Source organism: Erinaceus europaeus, unplaced genomic scaffold, assembly GCF_950295315.1.
Source record: "Erinaceus europaeus unplaced genomic scaffold, mEriEur2.1 scaffold_591, whole genome shotgun sequence".
Taxonomy (NCBI): domain Eukaryota; kingdom Metazoa; phylum Chordata; class Mammalia; order Eulipotyphla; family Erinaceidae; genus Erinaceus; species Erinaceus europaeus.
Genome location: NW_026647617.1, coordinates 55,001 through 75,480, shown reverse-complemented (window position 1 = coordinate 75,480; position 20,480 = coordinate 55,001). Strand labels below are relative to the sequence as shown.

Here is a 20,480-nt window from a genome sequence, read left to right as displayed (position 1 = left end):
TGCCCCCTCAGCCTGTCCCCCTCAGCCTGTCCCCTCAGCCTGTCCCCTGGCTTGTCTCCTGCCCAGCCTGTCACCCAGCCCTCTGGGACTTGGGCTTCTTCCCCAGCGGTATGGAGAGCAGAGCCCAGACTGGGTGCGTGGTGGGGCGAGGGCAGGTGCAGGGCAGGCAAGGCCCCCACCTGGTGCTCCCAGAGAAGCTGGCCAAGAGTCCTTGTCTTGTGCGGCAGGGACTTTCTGGTCAGGGGGTGCCCTGGCTGTGAGGGGTCCCCTCTGTTGGGTGCTGAGAGGAGACAGAGGAGTTGGCTGTCACTGTGCTTCGTTGGTGTTCTGGAGAGGAGGCAGTTGTGGGCCCCTGGGGTGTGGGGTCTGGGACCCTGTGCAAGCCTGTGGGGCCTGGGTGCTGGGGGAGGTAGCAGGCCCTGTGAGGGACACTGGCAGCCTGTCACTGTGCTCACACATGGTGCCATGGGGCTGGGAACCCCGCCAGGGTTTCAGGGTGCTGGGGGCAGAGCAAGACCCTGGGCCTGGTGCAGTTTCTGGGGGCCCTGCAGCCACAGCTCCCTCTCCTGCACCCTCAGTGGGGGTGCCTGTGGGGCTGGGTGGCTGGAGAGAGTCCAGGCTCCTTGGGGATCCCCTGCAGACCCCTGTAGGCCCCTCCCGACACCCCTTCCTGTGCCACTTGGGGAGAGAAAGCCAGCCGTTCCCTCGGGGGTGCCCGGTCTCTTTCTGAAGGGGGGTCTGGCGGGTGGGGCAGAGTCGCCGGGTGTGACTAGGGTGTAGGTGCTTCTGTTCCCTGGCTCCCAGCACCCAGGGTGGGGGGCACAGCCCGGCCCTTCAGGGCAGCTCCTGGCGGGCAGCTCCGGGTGGCTTCCTGGCTGAGGACCCAGAGGTGCTGGCGGGAGAGGCAGGGCGGGACGGATCCCGGAGCCCAGTGAGTCAGGGCCGTGCCGCTGTTCTGAGTGTGCCATTCATGCCGCCGGTGGCCTGGGGGCAGCCCCCACCCCCAGTGGCCCCCACCCACTGGCCCGTCCAGGGCCCCTCCCGTCTGTGGCCTCTGGAGGTGGCGGCAGGAGGTGAGTTGCCTGCCCGTGGCTCACTCTGGGCGGCCCGTCATCTGCCGGTGGGTGTGCCCCACCCTGCTGCCCGCAGCCTCCCCTGCCAGCCGGCACCTCACCACCCTTCTGCCCCCACCCCTTTCTCTCCATCTCCCTGGAGGGTGCCCAGCACCTCTGTGAGTGGGTTCTGGGTGCAGGGGTGAGGTGATGTTGAGGGTCAGGGGAGACCACCCTGTGCTCCGGGGTCTTCACGGAGGGAGGTGGGGGGAGGTCCTGACTCACTTGGGCACTGCTGGGTGGCTCTGCACCCGGCCTCGCTGCAGCCCCTGAGCACTTTCTGCTCCTTACTTTCAAAAATAATTTATTGGGGGCCAGGCGGCGCCGCAGTGGGTTAAGCGTACATGACGCAAAGCTCAAGGATGCTGGTTCGAGCCCCCGGCTCCCCACCTGCAGGGGGATCGCTTCACAGGCGGTGAAGCAGGTCTGCAGGTGTCTGTCTTTCTCTCCCCCTCTCTGTCTTCCCCTCCTCTCTCCATTTCTCTCTGTCCTATCCAACAACAATGACAACAAGGACAACAGTAATAATAACCACAACAATGATAAAACAAAGGCAGCAAAAAGGGGAAAAAATGGCCTCCAGGAGCAGTGGATTCATAGTGCAGACACTGAAACCCAGCAATAACCCTGGAGGCAAAATAAATAAATAAATAAAATAAAAGACAAAAAATGTATTTGTTCTTAATAGTTTGTTTCAAGATTATAAGTTTACACTGTGTAGTTACAAACCACAGACTCTCCTGCCTGAAGCTCTGAGGCCCCAGGTTCCATCCCCAGCACCACCATCAGCCAGAGCTCAGCAGGGCTCTGGAAAAAAAAAGAAGGTTCACCTTTTATCTTTTGACTGTTTACTTTTAAAATCAAAATGGCGCTGTCTCCACCAAGGTCTTCCTAGAACTCAGCACCTGTGTGACCTCACTGCTTCCTACAGATTTCTAAAAATTTATATATATATATATATGTAACTATTGTGGGGGCTTTACCACTCTGTGAGAATGATTTCAGGTGGGGGGAGAGAGAGACTTGACAGAGAGGGGGAGAGAAAGACAGACACCTGCAGACCTGCTTCACCACCTGTGAAGCGACTCCCCTGCAGGTGGGGAGCCGGGGGCTTGAACTGGGATCCTTACGCCGGTCCTTGTGCTTTGCGCCACCTGCGCTCAACCCGCTGCGTCACCAGCCGATATTTTCTTTTTTATTAGTGATTTGATATTGATTCACAAAATTATGAGGCAGCAGGACTATAATTCTACCTGGTTCCCACCCCCAGAGTTCTGTGTCCCGTCCCCTCCACTGGAAACTGCAGTGGTTCCCCCAAGGCACAGAGATGGGCTGATCATTGTTTCTATAACTATTATGATATCTGTACATTTTTTGCCAGCTTTTCTATGGTCTTTTATTCTATTCTTTCCCCCCTTTTTTAAAAAAGATATTTTATTGTATTGAGAGAGAGAGAGAGGGAGAGAGTTACAGAGAAAGACACAGGAAGACCAGAGCCCTGCTGAGCTCTGGCTGCTGGTGGTGCTGGGGATGGAGCCTGGGGCCTCAGCGCCTCAGGCAGGAGCGTCTCTGCAGAACCCTAACACCTACACCTGCCACTGCTTCCGGGCGCTCTTCCTGTTTCCCTCTTGTCTCTCAGGTAAGAGAAACAGCGCCTGGCTTCCTCTGGTGTTTTCCAGATCCACTTCCCTTTCACTGATGGTATAAAAACAAGATTCCTGGTGACAGAAACTTTAGATCCTGATGGAGTCGGGGCTCAGAGCCCTCTGGGCATCTCCCTGACATTTCTCCCCTCTGGGAGCCTGGACCCAGATTCTCTATGGGGAGCAGCAGGTGGGAGTTCTGGCATCTGTAACTGCTTCTCTGCTGGACGTGGGCGTTGGCCGGTGGGTCCATCCCCTGACCTGGGAATCACCCCTTTCTTGTCTCTTCTGTGGGGCCCTTCACCCGTTTTCTCCTCGACCCCCTTCCCTGATTTCCTTCCTCACGTTGGTGGGGCTCTCGTTCCTCGGTGGGATCCTGAGAAAGTGGCAGGAAGTGATTTCTGCGGACCCTCGTCCAGGCCGCTCCCCCGTGCCTGCATCTGCCCCGTGGGCGATGGTGCCCTGCTCTCAGGGGACGGGCGCCTTCTCCTGTTGGGAGGCCCCTCAGCGCTCCTGGCGGCTCCCTCCCCACGGGCTCTGCCGCCTCCCTTTCTGCTCAGCTCTGCAGCTGTGGGTGTTGGAGGGGAGGGTCTTCCCCCAGCTCTGTCTCCTCACCACACCCGCCAGCCTGGGCGTGCGGGGTTGTTCCGGAGTGCTCATCTGATAATTTCCTCTCTGTCTGTTTTCTCTTCTGTCTTTCTGTCCCTCTGTTCTTCAGATGCTCTGCTTCCCAGATGGACTGAGGATTTTCTGGTATTGTTTTCAATTTCATCTTCTTTCTGTGTGATTCCCTCCCCCCCCACATTTCCTGAGGAATTTCCTCTAGTCCATCTTCCAAAACTGCCTCCTGAATCTCAGATCCAGCTGTGGTGTTCTCCCTGGAGAGACCCAGCAATCAAGGTGTGCTGGCCCAGGGCGTGGGAGAATGGGGCACGGACGTGCATGCCTGGCTGCGGGCTGGGTCTCCAGCTCCATCTCCCTGTCTCTCTCCATCTCTCTCTCCCCCCAGTAAACAACGCACAGTGAGCAGATTATGTCTGGGCTGTGCAGTGTGGCATCTGGCACGGGACACGACGGCCTCTCAGCCAGCACCAGTGCTCATGCCATCCTCACCTCCGATCACTGCTTGGTTTTGACCTCTTTTCATTTTGATTGTTTTCAGAGGCTAGGAGCACAGACATCATTTCCTTCTCTCTCCCTCCCTCCCTCCCTCCCTCTCTCTCTCTCTCGTCCTTTGCTTCTTTCCCTTGTCCTTTCTTCTCTCTCGTCTCTCTCTTCCATTTTGCAGGCCAAGAGCCTCATGCATGTGTGATCTTCCCAACACAGCTGCTTCTCATTCAGATAGAAACATAGAGAGGGAGAGAGGGAGGGAGAGAGAGAGAGAGAGAAAAAGAGAGAGAGAGAGAGAGAGAGAGAGCGAGCGCTCAGCACCAGAGCTTCCATCACTGCTGTAGGACAACCCATGAGGTACTAGGGCTGGAACCTGGGCAATGCAGAGACTCTGCCTCTGGGCTCTCTCTCCAGCCTCAGACACTGTGTATGAGTGTGTGTGTGTGATCGTATGTGTGAGTGTGTGTGTGTGAGTGAGAGTGTGTGAGTGTGTGTGAGTGTGAGTGTGTGTGTGATTGTGTGTGTGTGAGTGTGTGTGTGATTGTGTGTGATTGTGAGTGAGTGTGTGTGTGTGTGAGTGTGTGTGTGTGATTGAGTGTGTGTGTGAGTGTGTGAGTGTATGTGTGTGTGTGAGTGTGTGTGATTGTGTGTGAGTGTGTGAGTGTGTGTGAGTGTGAGTGTGTGTGTGAGTGTGTGTGAGTGAGAGTGTGTGAGTGTGTGTGAGTGTGTGTGAGTGTGTGTGTGTGAGTGTGTGAGTTTATGTGTGTGTGAGTGTGTGTGAGTGTGTGTGAGTGTGTGTGTGAGTGTGTGTGAGTGAGAGTGTGTGAGTGTGTGTGAGTGTGTGAGTGTGAGTGTGTGAGTGTGTGTGTGTGAGTGTGTGTGTGAGTGTGTGTGAGTGTGTGAGTGAGAGTGTGTGTGTGTGTGTGAGTGTGTGTGTGAGTGTGTGTGAGTGTGTGTGTGAGAGTGTGTGTGTGTGTGAGTGTGTGTGAGTGTGTGAGTGTGTGTGTGTGTGTGAGTGTGTGTGTGAGTGTGTGAGGGTATGTGTGTGTGAGTGTGTGTGAGTGTGTGTGTGAGTGTGAGTGTGTGTGTGAGTGTGAGTGAGTGTGTGTGAGTGAGTGTGAGTGAGTGTGAGTGTGTCAGCAAACAATTGAAAGACTTCTGCTGTCTCTGGAACATTACTCACACTACAGGCATTCCCTATAACCCTCAGCGGCAAAGCATTGTTGAGAGGGCCTATCAAACCCTTAAGGCTCAATTAAATAAGGGGAATATGCCCCCAATATGCAGCTGGCAAAAGCCTTAACTACGTTAAATCTCTTTAATGTTTACAAAAACTTGAACCAACCTCCTATTAGCTTCACTGGCAAACACCACCCACCCCCCCTGCTATTAAGGTCCAATGGAAAGACCTTCCTGGATGAAATTTGGAAAGGGCCTGACCCCTGTTGACCATGGGAAGGGTTTTGCATGTGTGTTTCCACAGGATTACTCCAAACCTGTCTGGCTTCCTGCCCTCCATGCCCGGCTCACTCAGTTGATAGAGCATGAAACTCTGAATCTCAGGGTCGTGGGTTCAGGCCCCACGTCGGGTGCCAGATGCCAGGCTAGCGTGGGGGTGCCTCTTCCCAGGCGTGTGCTCTCTGGGTTGGAGAGAACTCGACCAGAGCCAGCCTAGGCTGCTGCTCACTCAGCTGTGCAGGGGAGGGAGAGTCTTGAACTCGTGGCAGAGTGGTGATGCAATGTCTTTGTTGATCAGAGAGACAAGGCTTTTATAGGATAGAACCGGAAGTGGCAAGCCGGAAACAGAAATGTCTAGGAAAGGGGGTGGAGAGAGGCAGAAGCATGCTGGGAAGGTAGAAGCTTCCTTGGCATCTGCTGCGAGGGTTTTAACTGGTGGGATTAATGTGACCCTGCAGGCAGGGCGGGTCTCAAAGAAGACAGATCAAAGGAATGGAATGGGTGGGGATCTTTCAGGCAGAACAATGATGATGTAAATAGGCCATAGTGTCAGCAATGCAGGGTGAAGCAGGGGGAGCTGGCTCAATTCCCAACATCTCCCCCTTTCCTTTTATCTATTGGCCAGAGTATCAGGAATGCAGGGTGCTTTGTGAGGCAGGGAGTCTGATAGGACGAGGCAAACCTTTGGGGTTACTCCTGCCCCTGCTTGCTCAACCTCTCAGTAGAGAGACTAACAGGATAGATGCACCCCTCAGGTCAAGCCCTGCCAAGCTCAACCACATCCTCACAATTTCTCGACAGTGGTGCACTGGGTTAAGTGCACAGAGTACTAAGCGCCAGCACCCAGTCAAGGACCCAGGTTCAAGCCCTGGCTCCCCACCTGCAGGGGGAAGCAGTGAAGCTGGTCTGCAGGAGTCTCTTTGTCTCTCCCTCTCTATCTCCCCCTCCTCTCTCTGTCCTATGCAATAAAAATGGAAAAAATGGCCACCAGGAGCAGTGGATTCCTAGTGTGGCACTGAGCCCCAGAGAGAACCCTGAAAAAAAGCACTAACACGAACCCAGTCCACTCCTCTTTTGCAAACGGAAACTTGTCTTTCAAAGTTTAAGAGAAGTGAGCAATCTGAAAAGAAAAACAGTAATAATAATAAAAAAATTAGGGGAACCCAGCCCATAGCAACTTTGCCACTAGAAACGTGTCTCAGAGTTTCAGGGCAGTGAGCCAAGGCTGCAGAGTCCAGCGACAGCAAACCAAGCCCCCCCGGAATCCCAGAGGCTCCCCACTCCCCCACCCCCACCCGGTCAGGCCTGCCAGCCCTGCCCACGGTCCAGCTCCACATTCTGGGAAGGAGGTCTGCCGTTCCAGACTGGGCTGTGTGACACCTATTTTCCTAGTGCCAGGAGTGCTGGAATATTCCTTCTCTGTGCAGACACTCATACCCCAGCTGTGGGGGACCAGAGGCCCCCACCCGCGCCCCAGAGTGACTGACCAGAGATACATGCAGACCCCACTTCCAGCCAACAGGAAGGGTGGTCTGCGAGGTGGCCAGTGGCGCCCAGGCCCTGAAACCCCGCTTCCCCTTTGGCTAGAGGACAGGGTGGGAGCAGAAGTGGGGTGCATTTGTGCCACCCAGGAACCCCCCGCCTGAGGCCTCTGTCCAGTACTTCCCCCCACGGTGGGAAAAGCCCCTTGGGGGCTGGCACCCAGGACTGGCGGGTGCCCATGGTGGGGGTCCCCAGCTCATGGAGGGTCTGGAAGAAAGACCCCCCAAACCAGTGAGAGATTCCCGGGGCTTCCTGTCCCTCTTCTAGGGGGCCTGGGGCACGAGGCTGGTTCCCTTCCAATCGGTCCAGGACGGGAGAGAGGCCAGAAAGAAGAGGAGTCAGCCCCCTCAGCCCTGCCCGGGGGACACCCAGGGGCCATGTGACCAGGGACGGAGAGAGGAAGCCAGACCAGAGCATGGTCTTCTCCTTGGAGCTTCTAGAAGCTTCCAGAGCCTGGGGGGAGGAGGAGGCCTTGTGGAGATCCCGGGTGGGTCAGCGGTTCCTTCTGCGGGGCAGCTCCTGAGGGCGGGGGGCCTTGTCCTCACAGCAGGTGCCCAACGGAGTGTCACCAGGCACTTGGGTGACACCAACCCCAGGGTCCAGGGCCAGAGCTCAGCTGTGGAGACTCTGCCTCACCACGCCCGCCAGCCAGAGCTGAGCACGGCTCTGTGGAAAATAATAACAGTGATAATGATAATAATAACTGGGCCGGCGGGGGGGGGGGCACAGCATAGGGGTCTGCAGAATACTCTCCTGCCTGAGGCTCTGGGGTCCCAGGTTCAATCCCCAGCACTACCATCAGTCAGAGATCAGCAGGGCTCTGTTCCCGCCCCCCGTATCTTTTCACACTAATATATATACATATTAATGTGAAATTATATGTGTGTGTGTGTGTGTGTGTGTGTGAGAGAGAGAGAGAGAGAGAGAGAGGCCTTGTGGGTGTGACTCTGAGTACTGGGGCTCCAGACAGGGGGCTCGTCATTGTCCCTCTGTCCCTCTGTCTCTCAGAGAGCGCCCGGGGAGGGTGAGCAGAGGTTTAAGCCAGCAGACAGTCTCTTTCCCAGCACGGCGTGTTTGCCGGCTGACTTGACGGAGCCTGAGCCATGCGGGGTGACACCCTGGGCTCCCGGCTGAGGTTCACTCATCCGCAGACCTGAGCCTCGGGGTGCGGGAGCCGGGGGCCTGGCGTGCGGAGCCCCTGGACCCCAAGGCACACCTGCAGGGAGACTTCACCAGCGCCGGGCGTGCTGAGGCGGCTCAGCTTCTCTGTGTCTCTCGCTCTCTGTCTCTCCGCCTCTGTCAGGAGGGGAACAGGAGGGAGTCTGTCGAGGGCAGCCATCTTGGGGAAGCCCAGGCAGCTGAAAACAGAGGAGCCGGAGCTCCCTGGATGAGTGGAGGGCAGGGGGCAGAGACGTGCGGCCTGTGCACACCTCCACAGCTCTGGCGAATTTCCTTTTCCTGTCTGATCGCAGATGAAGACAGGAGGGGAGACAGCACAGGGGTCTGCACAGAGACTCTCCTGCCTGAGGCTCTGAGGCCCCAGGTTCAATCCCCAGCCCCACCGTCAGCCACAGCTGAGCAGGGCTCTGGGCTCTCTCTGTCTTGATCTTCTTCCTCTCTGTATGTCTCTCTCTCTTTCATTAAATAAAGAACTAGGGTTATGCCACTTCTTTCCTATTTGGCACAGGGCTTCTGCAAACAGATTCCTCTGCCTGAGGCTCTGAGGCCCCAGGTTCAGTCCCCAGCACCACCAGCAGCCAGAGCTGAGCAGGGCTCTGGGCCAAATTGTAGCAGCAGTGGTAGCGGTAGTGGTGACAATAATAATAAGGCTGGGAGACAGCAGGACGGTTCTACAATAGGCTTAGACTCTCCTGCCTGAGGCTCTGAGTCCCTAGGTTCAGTCCCCAGCACCACCAACAGCCAGTGCTGAGCAGGGCTCTGATATCTATCTATCTATCTATCTATCTATCTATCTATCTATCTATCTATCTCATTAAAAATGAATAAAGCATATTAAAAAGAGCCAGACAAAGAGTCAGAGAGAGAGAAGACTCCACAGCTCTGCCCCACCATTCTGGGGCTTCCCCACCCCCACACGGACCTGGGTCCTCACATACGGTGAGGCGGACACTCTGCTGGGTGAACACAGTGCACGTATTGGAAAGCTGTCAGGTGCTCAGGATAACAGAGGGAGGGGGGAGAGAGAGCGGGAGGGAGGGAGGGGGGGGGACACCGGGTGGCGCTTGCCCAGTGGATGGACACATGGGCTCCCGGGCATGGCCACCCCTCTGGTCCCTGTCCTTGTTCCCCCCAGCCAGCAGCCCTGAATGTGACTAAAAAAAGCACCCTTTCCTCTGGCCAGCGCAGCCTGGCGGGCGGAGTGCTGGGATTCTAACGGCCGTTTTTCATATTTGAAAGGGAGTCTGGATTGAGAACCTTCCAGAAGGAGGGAGGGTGTGGTGTGGGTTGGGGGAGCTGCATTTCCTGTTTCCCCTCCAGCGGGTGTTGTCAAACAGGCGGGAAAACCATGGAGACCAGGGAGAAAATTCCAGAACCCCTGGCCCTTCTCGGCCCCAAAGGTGGAGAGAGCCGCCCAGGCTCCTTGGGCTGGGGCTGGGCCAGTGGGGGGTGGCCAGGGTGGGGGAGGCTGACATCACCCGGCTGGGAGTGGGTCTGCTTCTCATTTACAGTTGGGGCCGGGCCCAGCGGGGAGGGGGGCAGGGGAGGAGCGAGGGGCCCTGACTGTACCCTGGAGCCTGTCCAGCATGCTGCGGCCACCCCCCTCCTCCTCCTCCTCCCGGCCTCACTTCCCTGGGGCTCGGTCTCCTGCGAGGACCCCGGCAGAGTGTCCCCCCTCTCAGCTCTGTCCCCTGTGAACAGACGCAGAGCAGGGCACTGGCAGCAGACAGAGGCACACGGTGGAGGGCATGCCCCAGAGCCTTGCCCACTGAGCCCCGAACCCAGGACGTGCCGGCCCCGGGGGTCTGCTCGGGGGTGAGTGACCACCTGGAGGCTGGAGGAGGGGAGGCTGGGCCCTCACAGCTGGTGCCCCTGAGCCCGCTGGTGTCCCCGGAGTATAACTGGGTGCTGGTGGTCTGCTTGGTGCAGAGGGCTGTGTTCCTGGTTTGACTGCCGAGGCCCCATGGGGCCCTCTGTGTGGACCTCAGTGGAAGATTCTGGAAGACCCGGGTGGCTCTTGCTCCTGGGGCTGGGCTGCGTGGGCAGGACCTGGAGGACCCTGCCACTTAGGGGGCTCCTGACCTGGTGGACCTCACCATTCTGGGAACCCGAGGCTGTGCTGGCCAGCCCTGCGCTCTGGCAGTGGATGGACGTAGGGTCGAGGGAGGGCGGTGGGCCGGGGCCGGGGCCCGGGGTGCCCAGGGCGGGCAGAGAGCTGAGCCGGGGCCGGGGCCTGCGGGGATGGGGGGCCAGGGACGGGGATGAGGTGGGGCGGGGTGTCTCTTGCCCAGAATAGAAAGTGCTTCTTTGGTGGCCCAAGAGTTTGTTCTGTGAGCAGAAGGACTGAACTGAGGTGGGCGGCCAGGCCTGGGAGCTCTGGGGACACAGGGGGGCGCTGAGGCGGGGGTGGGGTGGGGGGACACGCTGAGGATGGGCCAGGAAGTCAGGCCACACCACTACCAGAACCCACGGCTGGGCTGGGTCCCCGAGGCTGATGTCTGGACCCTGGTGGGGGGCCTGCACCTTGTGGAGGCCTTGGGCTGTCTCCACACTCATGGTGCTCCCCACGGCTGCAGGGGACCACCAGGTTCAGAAAGGCCCTCCCAGCCCACCTTCCCAGGGCGGGGACCCCGTCTCCAGACCCCAGCACTGTCTCTGGGATGGGCGAATTCTCTGCCGAAGCCTTGGGGTGTGGCCGCCGGGTCTGAAGGTGGCGGTGGGACCCTGAAGTGCCGATGGCTGCAGGGCCTCAGAACCACGGGGTGGTGGGGGCAGCAGATGGCTGGGGAATGGGGCTCCAGCTAGCCCCCAACCCAGTGGGGACTGAGCATGTGTTACTCCTCAGGGAGAGCGGCCCTGCTGCCACCCGGCTGACGTGACAGAGTGCGGTCACCCCTTTTCCTCTGGGGGGTGTGAGGGTGTGGCCAGCGGGAGATGGCGGGGAAGCTTCTAGAATGCTGAGGCCCAGGCCCCTTCACTGCCAGAGCCTGGGGCACGTGGTGGATGCCCAGAGCTCAGGAGCTGAAATCCTTTTTTTTTTTTTTTTTTTTTTTTTTTTTTTTGCCAATTATTTATTTTAAACAGAACAGGGAGCTTGCACCACATAAGCTTTTTCTTCTTTTTTCTCCTGCTGCTGTGCCAGGACTTTTCATTCAGGGAGAGGCACAGAGCGAGGGAGAGGTAAAACTCGCTGGAGCCCCCCTGTTGCTGAGCTCACTTCCATGTGGTGCTGGGTCTCTGGCCCTGCCCAGTGGGTTCTCTCTCTCGGGAGTTTTAAGGGTATAAGTGTCATATAAGTGTTACTTCAGCAGCAACCCCCAGTTATTTCCGGAGTAGGGTTGAGCTACTCTGGGGTTCTCAGGAAGGCCCTAGCATCTCCGACCGCAGACCCTGGGGTGCCCGCCAGTGTCCCCCGACTCCCGGCCTCACCCGGAGGGCCTGAGCTGAGCCAAGTGGGCAGCAGACACCCTCCCAGCCTGTGACCAGGGACCCAAGAGCGACAGGGGCTGAGGGCCACTCTCCGGAGTCCCAGCTCCGGACCGTCTGGTGGTGGGAGAAGCCCTGGTTCAGACCCTGGGCAGGGACTCTCTCTGCTCTCCCCAGAAAGGGGCCTGGGGCGGGGGCTACCTGTGGATTTTATTCCTTTCTGGCTTATTTTGCTGTGGGTGGCCCAGGCCTTCCTCAGAATCAGTTAGAGAGAGACAGAGAGACAGAGAGACAGAGAGACAGAGTCCACAGCCCTGCTTCCCCGCGTGGTGCCCAGGCAGAGTCTCCCGTGGGGCCTGGGGCTCGGACCCGGGTCTTCACTCCTGGCCGACTGCGAGTCTTGGCCACCAGGGGGCGTCACACAATCAGGGCAGAGACCCCAAGCCGGCCTCACCCTCCGGCTCCCAGCCTGCTGGGCAGAGGCCAGGTTCTGAGTGGACACTCGGACGCAGCTGCACAGTGTGTGTCTCTCTGTCTCTCTGCCTGTATGTCTGTCTCTGTGTCGTGTGCGTGTGCCTGCATGTCTGTGTGTCTCTCTCTATATGTGTCTCTGTGTCTGTCTGTGTCTCTTTCTCTGTGTGTCTGTGTCTCTCTGTGTGTGTCTGTGACTGTCTCTCTCCATGTCTCTCTCTGTGTCTGTGTGTCTCTGTCTCTGTGTCTCTGCCTTTGTGTGTGTCTGTGACTGTCTCTCCATGTCTCTCTGTGTCTGTGTGTCTCTGTGTGTGTATGTCTCTGTGTCTCTGCCTCTGTGTGTGTCTGTGACTGTCTCTCTCCATGTCTCTCTCTGTGTCTGTCTCTCTGTATGTGTCTGTATGTCTCTGTGTGTCTGTGTCTGTGACTCTGTCTCTCTCCATGTCTCTCTCTGTGTCTGTGTGTCTCTGTGTGTCTGGGCTCCCTAGCCTATATGATCTCCCTGCTCCAGGACCAACCTTCTCATTGGGGTGGGGGGAGAGGCCACAGCATGGGAGCTTCTCCTGGTGCCCCCAGACTGCCCTGTGGAGCTGGGGCTCTCCCTGCTCAGCGCGCTGCCCTGCGGCCCCTGGCCGGGTGTCTGTCCTCCAGAGGGTGCTTGGGCCCCTCCGGGTGCAGGGTGTGGCTGGGGAGCAGCCTCTCCCTGAGTGAGGCTCCCAGGTGCCCTGGAGCCCGAGGGCCGGGCGGAGTCTCTCCACTGACTGGGCCTCAGAGCCAGCGCCAGGCTGGGGCCCAGCAGTCAGCACCCCAAACTCACGTCTGGGTCCGTCCTCTGTGCCCGCCGCTCTCCTGCAGCCTCTTGTCAGCCCACTTTAAGGTTAAGTGTGCACACTACCACGTGCGAGGACCCGGGTTCGAGCCCCAGCTCTGCACCTTCAGGAGGAAAGCTTCACAAGTGAAGCAGGGCTGCAAGCGCCCCCTCAATTTCTCTCTCTCTCTCTCTCTCTCTCTCTCTCTCTCTTATTTATTGATGAGAAAGACAGGAGGAGAGAGAGAAAGAACCAGACACCACTCTGGTCCCTGTGCTGCTGGGGACTGAACTCGGGACCTCAGGCCTGAGGGTGCTTGATCCACTGCGCCACCTCCCCACACACCCTCTGGGTTTCTCTCTGTCCTGTCCATTGACACACAAAAGGGAAAAAAATCACAAGCTCACAGGGGTGCAGCTCCCCCCGCCCCACCCCCAGACTCTGTGTCCTGTCCCCTCCGCTGGAAACGGCCGTGCTTCTCCCAGCTCACAGACACGGGCTGACGAGTATTCCTACAACTGCCTAGATTTATAGGCATCTCCCGTTCTCCTCTGCTCCTGCCTTCTCTCCTTCCTCAGTCACACCTCCACCTGCGACTCCTTCCGAGTGTCCTTCCTTTTTCCTCTTCTCTCTCCGGGTCCTGATGGAGTTGGGGCTCAGAGCCCTCTGGGCATTTCTCCCCTCTGGGAGCCTGGACCAACATTCTTTATGGGGAGCAGGAGGTGGGCGTTCTGGCTTCTGTAACAGAGATATAAATGTTAAACAGAAAGTTCTGGAAAGAACAGGGAGAGATGAGTGAGAGAAGCACAGCACGTCCTGCCAAGCTCTCCCTCCTCCCTGGCAGCTGTGAGTCACCCCCCACCCCCAGATGCTGGGGCAGGAAGGGGCAGGGGGCGGTGCAGGGCCGCAGCTCCTGAGAGCCCCCGGGGGTGCTGGGTGCGGGTTCCCCGAGGCTCAGCCCCTGTGGGGTGCTGGGTGCTGGGTGCTGGGTTCCCTGAGGCTCAGCCCCTGCGGGGTGCTGGGTGCTGGGTTCCCTGAGGCTCAGCCCCTGCGGGTGCTGGGTGCCGGGTCCACAAGGCTCAGCCCCTGCGGGTAGGGCTGGAGGCCCCGCTGTCGTGTTAGGGCTCAGCTCCCAGCACCAGCTGGGGGTGACTCAGCCCTCAGGGAAGCCGTTCCAGGAAACCGCTTCTGGCCTTCTGGAAGCTTTATCAGTTGACTCAGCAGCTGGGGCTGGAACCCAGAGCCGGAGCCAGCTTAGCCGAGGGCCCAGGAGCCCCGGGGTGGCCGGGGGTGGGCGGCAGGGGCCCCGTGGGACCCACACCCGGGGGAGCACTGGGGGCAGGGCTGCCCGAGAAGGAATCCGTGGAACCTTCCAGGCTAAGGCTTGGAAGTCAGCCCTGGGTGCGTGCTGGATGATGTCTCAGCTTCACTATTTTTTTTTTTTCCAGCATCGTGTCCTCAGGAGTGAGCGGTCTCACCACTCCCAGGTGGACTTTTTATGCAGATAGAAAGAGGGGGAACACTGTATGTCCCCTGAGCTCCCCCAGTGCTGCCGAGGCCCTGCCATGTGGTGTCTGGTCTGGAGCCTGAGCTGTGAACATGGCAAGGCAGGAGCTGTCCTCTCTGGTGGGCTGTCTCTGTCTGCAGCTCACATGAAAAAGGAGAGAATTGCTTATTTATTAAAGAGAGAGATTGAGAACCAGGGCATCTTGCTGGCACATCCACACGTGGGGACTGAACTCAGGACCTCTTGGTGTGAGACTTGTGCTCTGCTGCCCCACCTCCCTGAACATTTGAGCTTATATTTTATTTATGTTTGCTCGGTACCTTCCTCTTTTTCTATTTTATTGGACAGGGCAGAGAGAAGTTGAGCAGGAGGGGAGATGGAGAGAGACCTGCAGCCCACTCCACCACTTGTGAAGTTCCCCCTGCAGGTGGAGAGCGGGGACTTGAACCTGGGTCCTTGCGCACTCAACCGGGTGCAGCGCTGCCCGGCCGCCCTAACTTGGGTTTTTCAAGCATCTTTGATTTGGTGAGAGCTGGGCAGCTCAGCGGGCGAGCTCCTGCTCACCTCACCGCACCCAAGGCCCTGGGTCCCACCCTGGCAGCACAGGAGTACTGTGCACAGCACCCAAGAGCCCTGCGGCGGGGCCCTGCTTGGGTGTGTCCGTTCTCTGTCTCTCTGAGGTAAATGCAGGAAAGCGCCGGCCCCTCGTCGGGTCCCTGCCCTGGCCTCTGGCTGCGAAAGGCAGGCCAGCCCCTCCCCGTCCCCTGGGGTTGTGGCTCACGGGGTCTCCCGGCCTCGGCCTCGGGACGCTCCCGCTGCCCAGCCCGGCTCCCCCAGGGCTCCCCGCAGCTGTCGGCTCACTGGGTCCACCCACAGAGCAGAGGACCTGGGCCCAGAGACAGTGCACCTGGCGGTGCTGGGCCTCACCGTGAGCCCCACAGGGGAGGAATCACACGTTAGAGGAAGCTTGCGTGAAACCAGAGCCCAGGAGGCGGGAGAGGGGCAGCTGCTCACACGCTGAGAGGGAGAGGTCAGAGACCGTCTCTGGTCCTCAGCATTGGGAAGATGGCACTTCAGGATTCGGAGGTGTGCAGGGCGTGGGAGGGGCCAGGGCAGCACGCGGCCCAAGGAATCTAATTGCTTTAAAAGATTTTTTTAAACTTTATTTAATTTGATAGGACAGAGATAAGTTGAGAGGTGGGGGAGACAGAGAGGAAGAGAGACATCTGCAGACCTGCTTCACTGCTCGTGAACCCGGGTCCTTGAGTTTGTCTCTCTTCCCTGGGGACGCTGACGAGGACAGGACCTTCCCCAGACTTGAGGGGGAGCTCAGGGGGCGGCTGGGGGGCTCCCCAAGGCCCCCCGCACAGACAGGCAGGAGTCAGACTCGGCAGCCCCATCTGGCTGCCTTTTTAAGTAATTCTTGGAGGAAAGCATACTTCAGAATGGGAGCTCTGGGTGCATTTAAGCCTTTGTTGAAAATCTTTTCCTTGTGGGCCTGAGTGTGTCTTCTTAAAAAAGAATTCCAGACATGGAAAATGAAAAAAAGAAAGCCAAAAAAAAAAATCCACCCTTTTTTGAGGCGACTCCATGGAAATGGATTTCACGGAGTTACAAAAAATAGCTGGAGAGAGAAAGAAAGGCCTCGGTGCTGAGCAGAGCCCCATGGCACGGCTCCGGTCACAAGAGGAGCACGGCCAGTGGCCTGAGAAAAACCTCCTCAGACCTCACTTACAATGAGGTGGGCAGCTGGGCGGGGGTGTGGACATGCACACAGTCCCAGGTTCGAGCCTCCGCTCCTCACTTGCAGGGCTGGAGCAGGCCTGCAGGTCTCTCTCTCTCTCTCTCTCTCTCTCTCTCTCTCTCTCTCTCTCCTCCCTTCTCAATTTCTGTCTATAGTAAAAAGGAAGAAAGAAATAAAGAAAAACCACTAAAAAATAAATTACCAGGGCTGGTGAGAACACACATCATCAGCACGCACGATGACCTGGGTTCGAGCCCCTGCTCCCCACCCGCAGGGGGAAGCCTCACAGGCAGTGGGCAGGTCTCTCTCTTTATCTCCCCTTCCCTCCCAATTTCTTTCTGTCTCTCTTAAAACGGACAGGGAGTCCTGGCTGAAAAGGCAGAATCTGGGACGTGCTGTGATTGAAATATGTCACCCTCTGGGGACAGAACCAGGGTCCCTGAGTCGAGTTGTCCCCGCCCCACCAGACTCTCCCCTCCCGCTGTGAGGGCAGCTGGAGAAAGTCTGCTGTGTGTCATCACCCCAGGGAGCCTTAGGCTCCCCAGAATGTGGGGACTGTCCTCAGGTCAGAGCCAAGCCTGCGGCTCCCGGGGCCTGGCCTCCGTGTCCTGGGTGGGGGGGTCTGTGGGGCCTGGTCTCCGTGTCCTGGGGGGGGTCTCCTGGGGCCTGGTCTCCGTGTCCTGGCATAAGTGCAGACAGTAGGTTTGTTTTCTAGCTGTTTAAGTGCAGACAGTAGGTTTGTTTTCTAGTTGTTTAAGTGCAGACAGTAAGTTTGTTTTCTAGTTGTTTAAGTGCAGACAGTAGGTTTGTTTTCTAGCTGTTTAAGTGCAGACAGTAGGTTTGTTTTCTAGCTGGTTAAGTGCAGACAGTAGGTTGTTTTCTAGCTGGTTAAGTGCAGACAGTAGGTTGTTTTCTAGGTGGTTAAGTCCAGACAGTAGGTTTGTTTTCTAGCTGGTAAGGGGGGGGGCAGCAGATAGGCTCTGGGGGGACTACCAGGTGGCTTTTGTCCTCATGGGGGTGGGAGGGACAGGGGTGCTGAGTGTGCAGGGCCCCCGCGGGGGACTCTGAGGAGAGGGTAGCTGGCCTCCTCTGTTAATAATCACAGGAAGTGAGCTCTTCAAGAGCAGCTGCGGGAACTTGACCTGGGGACTCCAGGAGGCAGGGACAGACAAGGAGCCGGATCTCAGATACAGACTTGGCACAGCTGGGCCCCAGCAGAGGGGCGGAGGGCAGGGCAGGGCAGGGCAGGGCAGGGCAGGGGCCGGGAGGGGAGGGGAGGGAGGAGCTGGGCAGGATTGGCTGTGGGGACAGGCAGGAGAAGTGTCTCCTCTGGGAATCCAGTTCAGCCAAAGCATGTGAGAACCCCATGTCACAGCCTGGAGAGAGGGAGAGAATCTGGGTGCTCCCCTGCCCTGCTCCACCCGGCCCTCCTCTCCCCTGCCCTGCTCTCCTCACCCCTTCCCTGCCCTGCCTTCCTTGTCGAGACTCCCAGGTGGGAGAAATGTCAGGGAGATGCCCAGAGGGCTCTGAGCCCCGACTCCATCAGGACCCGGAGAGAGAAGAGGGAAAGGAAGGACACTCGGAAGGAGTCGCAGGTGGAGGTGTGACTGAGGAAGGAGAGAAGGCAGGAGCAGAGGGGAACGGGAGATGCCTATAAATCTAGGCAGTTGTAGGAATAACAGCCAGCCCGTGTCTGTGAGCTGGGAGAAGCACGGCCGTTTCCAGCGGAGGGGACGGGACACAGAGTCTGGGGGTGGGGCGGGTGGGGTTAGACCCCTGTGATGTTACATTCTTGCAAATCAATATTAAATTACTAATGAAAAAAAAATATCGTGAGACCACACAGACATACACACACACACACTCACACACATTCATTCACACACACACACACACACACACACACACACACACACACACACACACTCACACAGTCACCAGAAGACTGGTGCACTAGATTTTCCTGCCCAAGGTGTCGCGTCCCCAGGTTCAATCCCCAGCACCATCATAGAGCTGAGTGGGGCTCTGGGGTCTCTCTCTCTGTCTCCTCTCCTCTCCTCTCCTCTCCTCTCCTCTCCTCTCCTCTCCTCTCCTCTCCTCTCCTCTCCTCTCCTCTCCTCTCCTCTCCTCTCCTCTCCCCTCCCCTCCCCTCCCCTCCCCTCCCCTCCCCTCCCCTCCCTCTCCCTCTCCCTCTCTCTCTCTCTCTCTCTCTCTCTCACACACACACACAACTTTGGATAAACAGAATTCTTCACATAGAATTTTCAGCCCTCTCTGCAGAGGACAGTGGGAGTGGGGCCTGGTCTTCAGGGACCAGCTCCCCTCAGGGCGGCTCAAGGCCTCGTCTCCCCAGGCTCCGTGTGCTGGGCACGGAGGGGCAGCCAGTGAAGTGCTGGGCTCTCCAGCTTGGCCCTGGGAGCCTTGGGGTCCCAAGTTTGATCCCTGGCAGGGCGTGTGTCAGGGTCAGTCTGGTGCTTTCTCTCCCTGACCCTCTCTCTTTCTTGCATTGACAGAGAGAGGGAAAGAGAGGGAGGAGGACACTGCCTGACCTGTGGTCCCAGGGACAGAACTCAGGGCCTGTCTGCGAGTCCTGCGCTCAGCCCCTGCACCAGTGCCCTCTCCTGAGAGTGGCTGACAGGCCTGTCACCCGGGCTGACAGCAGAGCTGACGGTGGCCTCTCTCCTCTCTCCCGCAGGCGCTCCCTTGGTGCTCAGAACAGGTCAAGATGAGGCCTCCTCGGCCCCCGCCCCTGCCCCTGCCAGCCCTCTGCCTCCTGCTCTGGGCCCTCCCCCTCACCAGCCCCCAGCAGCAAGCAGGTGAGTGGGGTGGGGCTCCCCGAGGCCCCAGCAGGGCCACCGACCTCGTCACTGTGGTCATGCAAAGGCCACCGGAGTCTGCAGGTCCCTGGAAATCAGCCCCCGAGAGTGAGGGGGGAGACCTAGGCGGCCAAGGGAGGCCGAGCTGTGACGGGTGGGGGGCCGTGACCCCTTCTGTCCTCTGCCTGGGAGGGCCGGCCCTCATGGGACTCTTCCACCAGCCCTGCCTGGCGGGTCCCCTGGCTAGAAGGGGGACGCTTCTGGGCCGTCAGGTTGGCAAAAGGTAAGAATGGTCAGTGCTGCAGAGGCCTCTCCCCGGCCCCCAGAGCCTGGCCCCTAGACCCCACTTCCTGGGGAAACTGGGGCTCATGCCTAAAAGACACAGATAAGGCCTCAAGTCTCGGGAGGCTTTTCTGACTCTGAAAATCATGGGAAACGATTCAGTGCTAAAGAGGAGGACAGGCTGGGCCTCCGTGGGCCCTGGTGGAAGACGCCTGGGTAGCTTCCTTCTAATGACCCAAAGCCCTGGCGGTCTCTGGGGGTCCCTTCTCAGAACACAGGTGGTGTCTCCACTGTCTCCAGCTCCAGAGGCCAAAGTGACAATGGGTGTACGGCTGATGGCTGGTGGTCCGGGCAGGCTGGGTGGTCTCATGTCACAGGACCACCAAGAGCCACCCTCAAGTGGCAGCCGCCCCCCCCCCCCCCAGCCACCCTGGTGATGCCTCTCCTATTCTGGGTTCCTGGGGGTGGTCAGTAGCGGGGTGCTGTGGTCCTAGGCTGGGCCAGGCCACGCGGAGGCCAGTCCCCTGCTGTCCAGGTAAGTCCAGGGGATCAGACTCTCGAGGGAGAGGGGACGCTCGGCCATCAGGGACGCTACGTTAAGCCTGTGGCATGGTGCAAAGCTGCCCCAGACTGTAAAGCCTGGCTCCTGGACCCTCCTGGAGGCTGGGGAGGTGGTGGCCAGCTCCCAGGAAGCGTTCTGTCCAGGGGTATCTGCTGTCTGGCTGGGGTGGGCAGCGACTTCCGCTGTGGGTGGGTCCAGCTCGGCATAGCCTGACCTCTCCCCCAGCCATGGGGCCTCTCCCCTCTGTCCAGACCGTCTTGTCCTGGGCCAAGCGGCCAGCTTCCTGGCACCGGACTCGCTATGTAGACAGACCCCTGTCACGCGTCTGCAGGGGGCCTGGGTCCCCCGGTGATCTGGTCCTGCTCTGGCAGCAGCTGCGGTCAGCGTCCGGGGCCCAGAAGGTGGGTGCAGACGTCTGAGAGACGCAGAGAGGGGCTCCCAGGGCCGGCTGGGCGCACAGACACTCCCAGAGATTTCACGGGGGTGCCGGCGCCACTCACTGCTCTGGGGTGGGTGAGTGTGCCCCTGCTGGCATTAGGCCGGCTGTCACGAGAACAAGGCCATTGAGGGAGTTCTGTTTCTCTTTCTTTCTTTTTTTCTGTCTCTGGGGCTCGGTGCCCGCACTATGCACCCACTGCTCCTGGAGGCCATTTCTTTTATTTGACAGGACAGAGAGAAATTGAGAGAAGAAGGGAGAGAGAGAGGGAGAGACAGAGACAGACCCCTGCAGACCTGCTTCACCGTGTGCATTTCCTGAACCCTAACCCCCACCGGCCGAGGGGAGGCTCCCTGATTTTAACACTGAGAAAACACGCTCTG

General features: G+C 58.6%; 1 protein-coding gene across 4 annotated transcripts in view; it reads left to right on the top strand.

The window, feature by feature from the left end:
- The first annotated feature begins 9,621 nt into the window (after nt 1-9,621).
- LOC103126747 (collagen alpha-3(VI) chain) overlaps nt 9,622-20,480 on the top strand; it is a 64,986-nt gene continuing 54,127 nt past the window's right edge. For 2 of the 4 annotated variants that reach the window (XM_060184170.1, XM_060184171.1), the window contains exons 1-2: nt 9,626-9,859; nt 18,697-18,817. In XM_060184170.1, the coding sequence (XP_060040153.1) occupies nt 18,727-18,817 (91 nt within the window). In that variant the 5' untranslated portion in view covers nt 9,626-9,859; nt 18,697-18,726. Of the gene's footprint in view, nt 9,860-14,913; nt 14,938-18,696; nt 18,818-20,480 lie in introns of those variants that run through there. The other 2 variants (XM_060184169.1, XM_060184172.1) reach the window with 2 other exon arrangements.